The sequence below is a fragment of the Aptenodytes patagonicus genome, chromosome 6 (genome assembly GCF_965638725.1).
Source record: "Aptenodytes patagonicus chromosome 6, bAptPat1.pri.cur, whole genome shotgun sequence".
NCBI lineage: Eukaryota > Metazoa > Chordata > Aves > Sphenisciformes > Spheniscidae > Aptenodytes > Aptenodytes patagonicus.
In genome coordinates, this window is record NC_134954.1 from 27,530,396 (window position 1) to 27,543,207 (window position 12,812).

A 12,812-nucleotide genomic window follows, 5' to 3' on the forward strand; every position below is an offset into this window, starting at 1 on the left:
AAGTTCTAAAAAAGAAAATATTTTAGTTTATCTCCTTCTGTAATCCAGTGGAAAACACATTGAAATGCCATTTTTACTGGGGAGATGGAGGGTCTCATTTTCAGGTGGTTTTTTTTTTTTTAGCTGTTCTCTTACTAGTGCGGTAGAACAGTGTGAGAGTTTTACATAATTTTAGATATTGTGCAGTCTCTGTCCTTGGAGGTTTTCAAAATAAAACGATAAACCCATGAGCAACCTGGTCTGACCCAATTGCTTTGAGCAGGAGGTCAAACAAGAGACTTCTGAGGTTCCTTCCAACCTGACTTATCCTGTGATCTTATGATACTAATTCCCCTGTTTTGCCAAAGGGGAAACAAAGGAACAAAAAATCTTAGTGATTTAATTTTTAGTTACCTTCAGCTGTACACCAGCAGGTATGACATAAGGAACTGACCTTCAAAAGACTGTATCAAAAATTCATTACTTTTTTAGTTTTCTTCCAGCTTTTAACATGCCTGAGGAAATACATGCTATCTATTTGGATTGGAAAGATTTCTTAATGTTTAGTGGAATTTTTTCCAGAGATGATAAATGTTTGGTCATTCCATAGTGATTAATAGTTTGTTCAACTTAATCATTACTGAAGTTTAAGTATTGCTTAGAGTCCTCCTACAAGCAATGAAAATTTGTTGTAACTAAGATGGAAGATGTGGTAGCATGCTGTCAGCATCTTTGAAGCTTCTTCTGATTATGTAATAACAGTGAGGTAAAAAGATATCTACAGATATATAGATATACATATATATGCAATCGTTATATGCATATGTAATTTCAGTCAGTCTCTGTTAAGTATTCAGCCTTTATAATGGTGCCAACTGGAATGTTTTATGGACTTAATATTCGTTTGCTGCTTTCTTGTTTATTTCAAAATTATGCAGTCCTGAAATAGATTGTGCAGGCAGTGTTGCAAAGCTCTAAAGCACGTGCACAGTTAAAATACATTGAAAATGTTTGCTTTAAAAGAAAGTAATTTAGGTAGCCGCTTCACTGCCTAAACTGATGCAGCCTAGGTTTGTCCATCTGCTTTGTCATTACTGTTCTTGAAGGTGCATTTCTTTAGATCATGTTTTGAAGTTCTCCAAAGGAGCCATAAGTAGACCTGGTGTGTTTGCAAACATCAGCCTTTATGTCTAGATGAAATGGGTGTTAGAGATTTTTTTTTTTCTTTCAAGCTAAAGCTGGTCTACATAGTGTATTTCAGGGTTCATGTCCACACCTATCCCTCGTTTTGACTGACCTTTATGTCTAAAAAGAAATTACATAATTAATTTTCAAGTTTAAGCATATTAACAGAAGACTGCACAATATTAAATACAATTTTGAGACTGCAATTATCTTAAAAAGAAAATTAGAAGTTGTTTTGTCTTGAAACGTGCTGCTTTTCAAGCACTTGAAAAGTCCAAGCCAGATTTGTTCTGGTGTTTCTACTATAGATGAGTTCAGAAAGGAATAACACCACGTTCCAAAATCTGTAGACAAAACTCCCCCTTCTGAATTGTACTTAATCAGTAGAAAGGAACAGTTGCACATGGAAAATACTATCCGGACAGCTATCAAGCATACTTGTATATAGCATAATTATAAGATCTAAAAATTTTTAGCAAGATGTCTCTATTTTCTAAAGGTTGACTAGGTCTGCAGCTTGATATGGTGCAGTGTGTTACTGCTTGCTGTTTGTGCCTGGCCAAGAAGAATCCTGCCTTTTCTTTACATCTGCCTTCTGCTCTTTCTTATCCATGCATAATTTGTGGGCAGAAATAATGTTTTTAATTAGACCAACTTATAATAGTTAGAAAAAAGGGTTGTTTTTTGTTTTGGTTTTTTTTAAAAGCTACACCAACCTGTGTTAAGGACACAAACTTGCTTATTTTAGGTCAGCTAATATAGTTGGATAATACGATGTCTTTTCCCTACAGATCTTGCTTTATGCTCTTAAAATCCTCAAACAGCAACGACTCTCTGTTGCTTCCCTAGCAGGAACTCCACCTACTTAAAATGAATGTATAAGGTGTTTTCTCTTTGGTGGTACATATATTCTCAAAATCATTATTCTCTTGGCTAGTTTGATAAATCTAGTGATTAGGAATATTGATAATGTTGATGAATATGGATTTCTGTGGATCACTGTTCTTTTGGAAGTCCCTGTTCTCCAGAGACTTACAAGTAAGCATATGGTATTAAGACTAGGAATGTAAAAAGCTAAATTCACTCAGACAATTCTTTTATTACATTAAATTGATTTGTACTCTGCAGTAGTATTCTGGAGATCGTTGGGCAAAGGTAGGTTCTCTTTCACACTATTTCCAGCTTATCAGGAATATCCTTTGCTTCCAAAGGAATGGAGAAAAAAATGATCATTCCAATCACCTACATAAGCATGTTAGATTTGTCATTTCTGTAGTATGTATTGCATTTGCTGACAATTTCAAACAGGGCTTTTACAAAAATGCAATCAGAAATTTTAATGCTAGATTAAACTTTAGAATTTCTGTGTTCACATTATAAAACTGGAATGGTGGAGGCTTTAAATAGCAGGTGCAATCCTGATGGCCACTTTTGTAGACATGTAACTGCTGCTTCCTGTCTGAAAAAAACATCCTGCTTGCTCAAAAGCTTCTTCACATGCTGCGTGCTTCTCTTCCACTTTGCGATTTTCTTTTCCCTGCGTCATGGAATTCTTCAAGGAATATACAGTCTTTCTCCTTAAGAGCACTTACTGTGTATGTTTCAGTCTACAATTTCACCATGAGGATGTCTGTTCCTAGTAAGTCTGGATGGAAATACTGGCAATTAAGTCTGTGTTGTGCACAACGGTTGAAGTTGCGTTAGTTTCTGCAGAACTCTGTCCCATCAGGTATCATCACTGCAACATGTAGCAAGCCCTAGCACTTACTGAAATTCAAAGAAGGTTCTAAATAATGGTATTTTATTCCACAGAAATTATTTACTAGAAATACCAGAAGTTACTTTTAACCCATTGCAAAATATTTTATTGACCAAATTAGTAACTTTTCTTCAAATAGAATGTTGGCATTTGAATAAGTTTTTTTTAACTTTTTTCAAGATGTCAAAATGCAAGTAAAGAATAGGCATGAGACAGGTTTTCCTGAAAAATACTTAGAAGGATTTGTTAAAGCAGCAATTATCACGAGTATCTAACAAACATAGTTTAGTAGTGATATTTGAAAATGAACAATTTGGGGAATTTTAATTAGAATTTAATTTGACTTTTAATTTGAAGTGCCATATTAAAAATCTTAAAAGTTAATGTTGCATTTACTAGACATGAAGAGTATCAGAATATTTTTCCTGATGTGTCTACTCTTTGCCATCCTTGCACAGAAAGGAGGACTCGAGCTTAGGAGTGAAAAGTGAATTAATTTTTCAGTTGCTACAGTGCATGGCTCTTTGATGCCAGTTACTGTGAATTGGACATCTGCGTGGTAGCAACCGGTAACCCTGCTGATTTAGGTAACATTTTCTAATGACCAGATGTTGTGTGATAATTCTAGTTCCAATCGGACTGAATAAATTATCTGGTAGTGAAAGGTGGTAAATTGCACTAATCTTCCTGAAAATCTGTCCCTCACAAAAAAAAAGTTTCTCTTCAGTCACCCAGTAGCAGAAAAGACTATTCATAAAATTCTGTGATAGATGAATCAGGCTTTTATTTAAAAACTACTATAGCTTTTGTAAAAGTTTACTTGTTTGTACGTGATAGCAGGAATAATGGGTTTTGCTGCTTATTTTGCCATAGAATGTATCTGTCATGCATACTGCATCTCACTGTAGATGTCATGTAAAAAGAACTTAAAACCCCTAGTGTTTTCTTTTCTGTGAAAGATGCATTGATACAAAGGCACAACCAGCCTCATTGATGTGCCGTCTTGAGGAGGTTAGGATGCTGCTGATGGAGTACAAATGATTAATGCCCAGTCTCCAAAAGATGAAGAATCTGTTATTCTTAAAGCCAGGTGATTCTCAGCCTGCTGTACCTTTTTCTCCAATGTAGTGCTTGTGTCGCAGTTGATCATGTTCATGACACCTTGGCGCTTGTAACAACTGCATCTTCTAGCAGCAGATAATTCACAAGGGAATATGTATTCCAAAAATAGAGACTAGTCTAATGAAGGTGTGTTCTGTGTACTAAAGCAATAACTGTATTTTAACTTGCACTGAAAATAAACTGTTGACATGGGATTATACCTGTTAAAGCTTCCTTTTTTTTTGTTAACTTTTTAAGGTTAAAAATGCACTTTGCTTCCCAATACAGGGTTGCTGTATTAACAAAAATATTAAAAATCAAAATGTAAATTTGGCAGAACTGTTATCTTGCATCATTTTGCCAACAAATGTATTTTTGTTTTTTCAGTTTCCTCAGTGGGTTACTTCAGTAGCAATGGCATGCTTTTTACATAGCCTTTTCTGAAACAGAAATGATGTCATCTTCTTTCATGAAAGTCATCTTTTTTTGGTCTCTGCTTCTGTTAGTATTTGAATGAGACTATGTATGGAGATTTAGCTGTGCAAGTGAAGAGGAGACTTATACTAACTCCCCCACAGTCACTGTCTCAATTTATCAGTAATTTTATTTTACGAAAGATTTCTAAAGTCCAACTTCCTAGAAGAGAAATACTGCAGTTTTCCATTCCTCAGCTTAGCTATTTCTACACAGCACAGACAGCACTGTAAAAGGTGTTTTATTTGAAAAGCACAGATCAATTCCACTCAGAGGTCAGGGTAGCAACCTTTTACTGGTGATGACTTTTTTCCCCCTCACTATTTATGTGCCTAACTTATTTGTTTTTCCTGTTATTTTGCAAACGTATGCCATTTTCCCCAAAGCACTGTTTTTTAGCTTCTATCTTCTCTCTCTGTAGTTTCATATATGGACCCAGTTCATTGTTATGTGGATGGTTTGTACATTTCTGAGACTGTAAAGATATTTTTTATTTCCTTTCTTTTGGTGTGTGTAAGATTAAAAACTTTAAAAGTTGCTACAGAAAGCACTGAGAGAAGTCTAAAGGTTCCTTAGGAAAGAGCTGCTTTCTGAATCACATCTGCCCAGTAAACACTTGTTCTCTTTTTGCCTTTTATTTTAAATTTATTATCTAGTTGGCATTTTCTTCTGGTGGTTTGAGCCCACTTTTTTTGCACAGCTGCAGATGATTTGCATGATTGAAGTTTAGCAGGTATCTTTTGTGGTGGTGTTTTTCATATAACAAATGCTCCAAAACCCAGAAAAAAAAGTCCCATAGATAACTTGTTTATATTTTCAACTTTTATTTCCAGAATAGTAATAACTAAAATATCTAGTATTAATATTACTGCTTTTGTGCTAGTCTTGTAACAAAGAAGATTGAGTTAAAATACTGCAGGCAAGATCATTGTTTCAGAAAAATGTAAAAGTTTCTTTTTTCTCAGCATTGCTGAGGAGATGGTCTGAATTGTTCTTTTTCTGCTGTGCATGAACTTACAAATAGATGGACATTCTCTGTCTTGGATTCTTTTGTCCACGTCATTTGGCTTTTTATGTGTTTTCTAGAATTTTGTATAAACTTTTTTTAAAAGCTTTTTTAAAACTTTATTGTAGAGTTCAAAAAGTATTTCAGACTAACTTTTTTTCCTTGGGAGTGTAAGGTTTTTGACAAAGTTTCTGTCTATCCTATAATTGGAAAATTTTCATTTTGAAATATTAGACAGTTTCTGGTGCTAACATGGAGGGGTATGCAATAACATCCAGGAGTTATTTGCTCCAAGTGTAGATGTGGCATTTGAATTGGATATTTTTCTTCTTCTAGGGAGAAAATTTTCCTGTTCTAATAACATTCTTTTCCATTAAAGTTCTGCTTAATTCATGAGAACATACACTGCATTTACAATTGCAGTATGCTCTTAGGATACTTTCATGCAAATCTCCGCATCGTTCCTTTATGCTTATTTTGGAAATTTGTAACATGCTACTGAGTGCATGTACCTGTAGATTCAAATACAAATTCAGTCATAGACTGCATCACAGAGGGAAACACCACACTTAAATGCCAGTACAGTATTTGTATCTTGTCTGATTTTTTTTTTTTTACTCCTTTGAAGTCAGCAGTGAAAAAATCTAACTGGTAGTCATTTCAAGAAGCACAGGGTTCAAAGAAGTATTCAATCTATCCGTAATATGGTGTGGTCTGTTTAATTATTGTACCCTCTATTCTGGTCTTGAAAGAGCAGTCCCTTAATACGTTGTCATAGGAAACCTGTTTCACAGCTATTTTTTTACATGAAGAAGAAACAGTATTTTTTTTCCCTGCACTTTAAATCAAATACCACTTGTTTTGTTCACATCTACTTGTGACGTTAGTAGATGAATCTGAGAACAGCATTTTCCACCAATTGTTACCAGCACTTCTCATTTGGAACCCCACTTAAACTGGTGACGGGCCCTTTTGCCTTTCTTCTTCTCATAACCATGTCTGTTGTCTTTTGCATGTTGTCCATGTTTTTTCCCCTGGTTTTGATATATCTGAGTTATTTAAGTACTCTGGATTGTTTTATCCCATTTCTTCCTGTTGACATCTCTCCCTTTCTTTGTTAGGTTTTATCGCACAAAATCCCTGGTAAGTTTTCAACACCATCTTTTTCCCTGTGTCTCTGTTCATCACGTGTGAAGAGCCTTACTATTTGATCCATTTGTGTGCTTGTGGAATTTAAAATGATATATGGGGATGCATGGTATTTTAGAGAGCTTCATAGATATTTATACAGCCACACTCTACAAAACAGTTGCTTAATAGGGACCTATTTTTAGAATTGAAACAGAACTAAAAAGTATTTGGCTTCTTCTACTTTAATAGGGACTTCAGTATTATCTTTAAATCAGAAAGAGGAAAAGATTTTCTTAAATTTCAAAATTAATAGGTGGCAGGAAAGAGGTCTGAGTCCACAGATGATGTGGTGGTGATACAGGAAAGCACAGGAAAATAAGAGGAAATAAGAGCACTGATGGTGCAGAAATTTGAAGTAAGACTGTGATAAAACATTCCTTGTTTCTGTTGCTCGCCTGAGCTCATCTTTTCTTTGCTGCTTGATTGAAATTTCAATGGAAGGTATTATCTCTATTATGTTTCTGTAACACTATTCAAATCATTGTTTTGCTCCTGCATTTTAATTACATTTTTGCACTGAATTTTTTTTTTTAGTTTTGCTGTGTTTCTTCTCATTAGCCCTGAGATCACCACTAGATTAGACATGTTCGTAAGTCACCGTATGATATTACATGCTGGGTTTTTTTTCTGTTTTAGTTCATGGTACTCTGTTCATTGTGTGTGTTTCTGTCCTCATAATTTACAGCCCTTTCATATTTCAGTTGCTTGAAAATTGGTCCTTTGTGCTTGAGATTAAAATTCTCCTGTCTGTTCAGCTTCACCTCTGTATAGAAAGAGTAGTGCTTTGTAGATTAGGCCAATATTATGTGCTCTGCTCTCTACCAGCAGTTTGCTTGAGTAGACCCGCTGCTTCCTAGTTTGCTCAATCTTGGTGGTATTGTAAAATGCAAAGAGCAAGTTAAATGGCCTCTATCTGCATATCCCTTCTTGGATCTCTTGTACTTGCTAATTGTCTTGATTATTGACTGACACAAATCTTTTCCTAGAGTCTATACAAAGTTTGATAGTCTCTCTGTTGTCCCCCTGCCCCACCCCTGGGCCAACTGCTGTTCACTTATTACTGAGAGCAGGTGCTCATGCAGTATTTGCCCTAGAACCGAAGAAAATAGCTTTTCTAACTTCTGTGTACTTAAACTCATTATTTTTTTGCTTAAAATGATAATGGGCTCATACTTATGGATGTTCTGTATTGGTAAACTGGCTATCAAAAGTAGCTTACATGGCTTTTTTGGTTGGCAAGAAGGAAAACAGTTTTCCTGCAAACTTACTATCCCTTAAAGTGAGAAGCTGGCTGGACAAAGTGTTGTTTTTCTGTGACTAGCCAGATGAACATGTCTGTCTTTAAAAGTAATTTGTCTGGTGGAGAAGAGAGTTGAGCGTACCTCTCAATGGGATGCAAGAAAGTAAGATCCTGCCCTGTAGTCTTAACCATAAAAACACACTGAAACCTGTTCTTCCAATGAAGGAAGATCAAGTTGACTGAAAGATCTTGGTAGGCCTTCTGTGTTGGGTGTTTTTATTAAAAGATTCTGGGTTCACTTGGGGGTAAGGGTATATCAAGTTATATAAAAGACTTCTTGTTACTACTTTTGAAGGGATCCACAATTTTTTTCTTAGGTTTTAGCAGGTTGCTGAGAGTGATATCTGCTCATGTGGCCAGACAGTGGTTTGAAACTTGGATTAACCTCTAAACTAGACATTTGGACTATGCTTTTCTCTTGCAACAGCCATAGTCGCCAGCAGAACTTTAATGAACATCCATCAGGATGTTAAAGGAAATAAGTGCTCAAAATGATTAATGATGGTTACTCTTAGCTTTTCTGGAAGTATTTGTTCTCTTCCCTGAGTTGGGAACTAAGTATTCCAACTCGACCGCTTACAACCTTGACTGAAATTATGATCAGAGCACAGAGCTTGAGGCAAGCTGGTACTCAGTTCTGCAGTGTGTCCCCTGATTTCCTTCCTCTTCCTGCCTTTCACGAAATTGCCATGCTGAATTTTAGGATGCACCAAAGTTTCTTTATTAGCTTCAGGTTAATTTAAAAATATGTCTAAATCAATACTGTGGTTTTGACATTCCTTCTTTCCATTACTTATTGTAGTATTCAGTAAAAATATCAAACTTTGGCTTTGCTTAGTGGTGTTTCACACAGGTGTAACAGGCAAAGGCTTGACAAAGGTCTGCAGGTAGAAAGGCTGGGGATTTTGACACCTTGATGGCAGCAAGTGAACACACCAGTCAACGTTTTCAATAATTAGTGAATAAAACTAGTTTCTTAAGTATGTGTTTAAAAAACATCACTGAAGCTACTCTAGGATCAGTGCGTCTTAAAATTACATCACTTAACTAGAAGCTGAGCTTCAGGCACCAGTTTTTAACACATGCCCCACTTCGTTCTTGATTCATAAAATAAGTGTATGTTCTGACTGACCAGTAGTTAAATAGTTATGTTTGAGATAAACCATCATTGTGAGGCTTCAAATTATTTGACATTCTAATCAGATTCATCTTTTTTTTTTTTTTAAAGTTGATGGTACAGGCTATGAGCAGACTCCAAAACACTTGTTTAGTTCATGTTTGGAGGACGTGACTGGGAACATTTTAATGTGAAAGCTCGCACTTTTCAGGGATATTTTTTGTTTTTACAAAAAAACATGCTGCCCAGCAAACTGATTCTGTACCCAGATATAAAGCCACAAATCTATGGGAACTGCAGACTAATGATTGACAAAATCATTGAATTTCTCATCTTTCAAGTTCAACTTTTTCTTCCCTTGAAGGACCACCAGTTGTTCTATTCCTGGACACAGCTATACTCTCCCCTTTTCTATATGGCATTATGTAGTAATTGCTATGCCGCATTAGACTAAAGATCAGTCTTGTCTGATGGCTTAAGACAGTAAACACTCATTAGAGGCAGTGCAAGCTCTTTCAGATCCAGGGACTAGTACCAGATACTTGAAAAGGAGGTGCCAGAAAACAAGCAGTAGAAAACTGTGGGACAGCTTCTCTCTGAGGGAGTATTTTTTCGGCTCCTGTCAGCTGTTTTTGTTATGAAGCATGAGAATTTTTCTTACAATTGCTGTTCATTTTTAATGTTTCTTGTACAACATTTATTTTTAATATCATTAAATGTAAATACCTTTGTAAATAAATATTTTCTGTCAATGAAAAGCAAGTGTGTTGCTGCTTTCAAAGTAGGCTGGGTAATTTTTGAACAGAAAAGAACATCTAGTCCCAGCTACTTTACAGATAATGTAACCAGCAAAAAAAAAAAAAGGATGTTGTTCTACCTCTTGCAATTTAAAAAAAAAGCCCTCTTAATTCTCTGATGAATACCTGCAAAGGAATTATAAGTAATATGCCATGAGAATTTTAATAGATAACTGTGCCTAAGTGCAAAGTAGAATCCGGTCTGCTTTTCTTAAATAATTTAACTCTGTGATGAAAACCTGCCTTTGTCCTTGAATTCAGCTGCCATTACTGCCAAGCACTAGCATATATATATGTTGAATAAGAAGGTGTTGGACAGTTTTAATGTGGTGTATCTTCCCCTTTTACACTTTCTGCCCTATTTTTCCTGTCATTTCTCTTGAGCTAGCTCTGAGGCTCCTGATGGCTTTCTGTTTAAGATTAATAATGATTTCTTAATTAGAAGTAATGACTACTGTATTGCACTAAGCATTATGCTGCATTTTAAAGCATCGTCACATAGGCAAACTCTGTGACAGAGATGCACTTAATGTTATACATAGGGGTTTTTTTAAGTGCATAAAAGTGGTGGTAAGTTAGAAAATGTGGACACTGACTAAGCAAAATTAGTGAAAACTTTGTAATTTTTACATACTAAAGTAACTTTCTGTTGGTAATTATCTGTGATCAATCTAGATATGATGTAACTATGTCATGATTCAAAATTGTGAAACATGCATACTTAATTGATTTTTGTGTATTTCTCAGTTCTAAGAGAATGTTAAACAGTTCTTCGCATGTTACAGATGCTGGTCCCATTACTGTGCTGTTGCACAACCTGCTGTGAAACTTGTTTTGTCTCTATATGTTTTACAACATATACAGGAAATAACCTGATTGGGTGTAGGTAGTGATAACGCTCAAAAATTAAATTCAGGAGTTAGGAAAAAGCAAATATGTCTAAAAGGAAAGGTGTCTTTATAGAGTTTGTAGACTCTAGGATGAAGATACTCAAATGATTTAAAAAAAAAAAACAACCCACCTGACACTACAAATCTAAAACAGCAGACATTTTCAGTTGTGCAATTTTTGTTTCTGTTCAAAGCAATGCATTTCAGCTTTGGAAGTTGCTCAGTATTCTACCTTCAATTCACTGAAGAATTTAAACAGTCACTTTAAGTTTAACATGTGGGTCCCATTAGTTAAAGACTGAACCCTGCATGACCCAGTTCCCACATACACTGGGACCCAGCTGGATTTCTTCCCCTTGCTATAAACCCTTACAGAAGACATTGTCATCAAATTTCAACAGATGTAATGAATTCAGATCACTACATGCTATTACTGGTAATTACATGGAATATAACAAGATTTTTTCATGATTCTTTGCAGTGCATTTGCCATTATGCAAGCTGTGCAAGCACACAACTAGCATTAAGTTAAAACTTTTTATTGCTAGTGTTTTAGGATTTTGTAGAATTCAGACTATTCACTGAGTGGTGTAAGTTCTGTTGGGACTAGCACGTATAAATTCTTAAGTCATTTATGGAAACACATTTTGGGGGCTGATTACCTGTTCCAGGTAGTCTTGGGAAAACTCGTTTGTTTACCCACACCTGTTTCATTAGTGTTTACTGATTATTATTTTTTTAACCTTCTGATTTCACAGAGAATAAAAACAAGCTGTCCTGTTATAAGAGCTTTTGTCTGGGAAGAAAACTTAGTATGATTATAGAACTGTTAAAAAAGGGATTTGTAAACAAGGCTTAATTATGTCCCATTCTGCTGCTGGTTTAGAGGAATACTGATGATCTAGGAGACATTCCCTGTAGGTAGAATAAAACTCTAGCAATCTCTCTAGATACCAAGTTTAATAAACTAGCAGAGAGCTAGAGAAAGACTGTGAGCAAATAAAGGAAAATAAAACTTGAGTTTCATGGGACAGAGGTCTGAAAGTATGATGGGAGGCATTGTTCTTAATCCACTGAAGACTGAAAGGAGCTTTTCCCTTTATTTGTTATTCACCAACCTCTCACATTATGCTACAAAGAAAAAGCATGCTGTGTATCTGTAGATGGAGGGTTTCTGTGGTATTCATTCTTAGAGTGGAGAATAGGAAGTGAAAGACCTCATAGGACAGCTTTCAAGAGGAGTATAGTTCGCATAATGTGATAGGGCAAAGAACACTACTGGAATTAAAATACATTCTTACCCTTATTGCTAACCTGATTGGTGTTATCAAAACAGTACCAGGGTTCTTGTAGATACGAGGTATTCGGTTCCTAAATGAGCTTTACATAGAAGCAGGGAATTGCTAGGGGAATGGGTAACCATCAGATAACATTTTAAAAGCCTTCCATAAAAATGGAACAGGCAGAATAATCCAATTTGCCAAGTAGGCTGGAAGCAACTAACAAAGTCTAAGGGAATTATGTAGAAAACTTAGAACACCTTTCTGCTAACGTGGTTGTTTTCCGTTATCTTTGACTTGCAGGTCCTTCCCCCCCCCCCTTTTTGGGGGTGGCCTTTTTGGGGTTGGAGAACCTTAGCTTGAACAGTAGTAAGACTTGATGTTTCTTTGCAGATCCCTTGGAAATAGTCCCCTACAAAGGGCCTGCTCTTCTGAGAGGTGTTCTGTTATTTTGGGGATACAGATTACAGGAAGGTGAATGTTACTGTGTGGTGATGAAAACGCTTCAAGTCTGACCAATTCAAGTGGAGGATACACAGCTCTCTTTACTCCCCATTTAAAACAGCATGAGAGAACCATGTGTCTTTAAAAAAAAAAAAAAATCCAAGCAAATAGATTTCTCTCTAAATGAGAAACAGTATTGTTGCAGTTAAACGATTATGTTTATTCTTTAAAATATATATAGTTACAAATGTCCATTTTCTTTGGAATGTGGATGTTAAAAAAGTACAAG

General features: G+C 35.7%; 1 protein-coding gene across 6 annotated transcripts in view; it reads left to right on the plus strand.

The window, feature by feature from the left end:
• WDR33 (WD repeat domain 33) overlaps positions 1 to 12,812 on the plus strand; it is a 72,338-nt gene that overhangs the window by 34,661 nt on the left and 24,865 nt on the right. Inside the window, exon 8 of one of the 6 annotated variants that reach the window (XM_076341665.1) lies at positions 6,626 to 7,021. The exons of 1 other annotated variant lie outside the window; for it this stretch is intronic. In XM_076341665.1, the coding sequence (XP_076197780.1) occupies positions 6,626 to 6,651 (26 nt within the window). In that variant the 3' untranslated portion in view covers positions 6,652 to 7,021. Of the gene's footprint in view, positions 1 to 1,955; positions 4,364 to 6,625; positions 7,022 to 12,812 lie in introns of those variants that run through there. 4 more of the 6 variants (XM_076341667.1, XM_076341668.1, XM_076341664.1 and 1 more) reach the window with 4 other exon arrangements.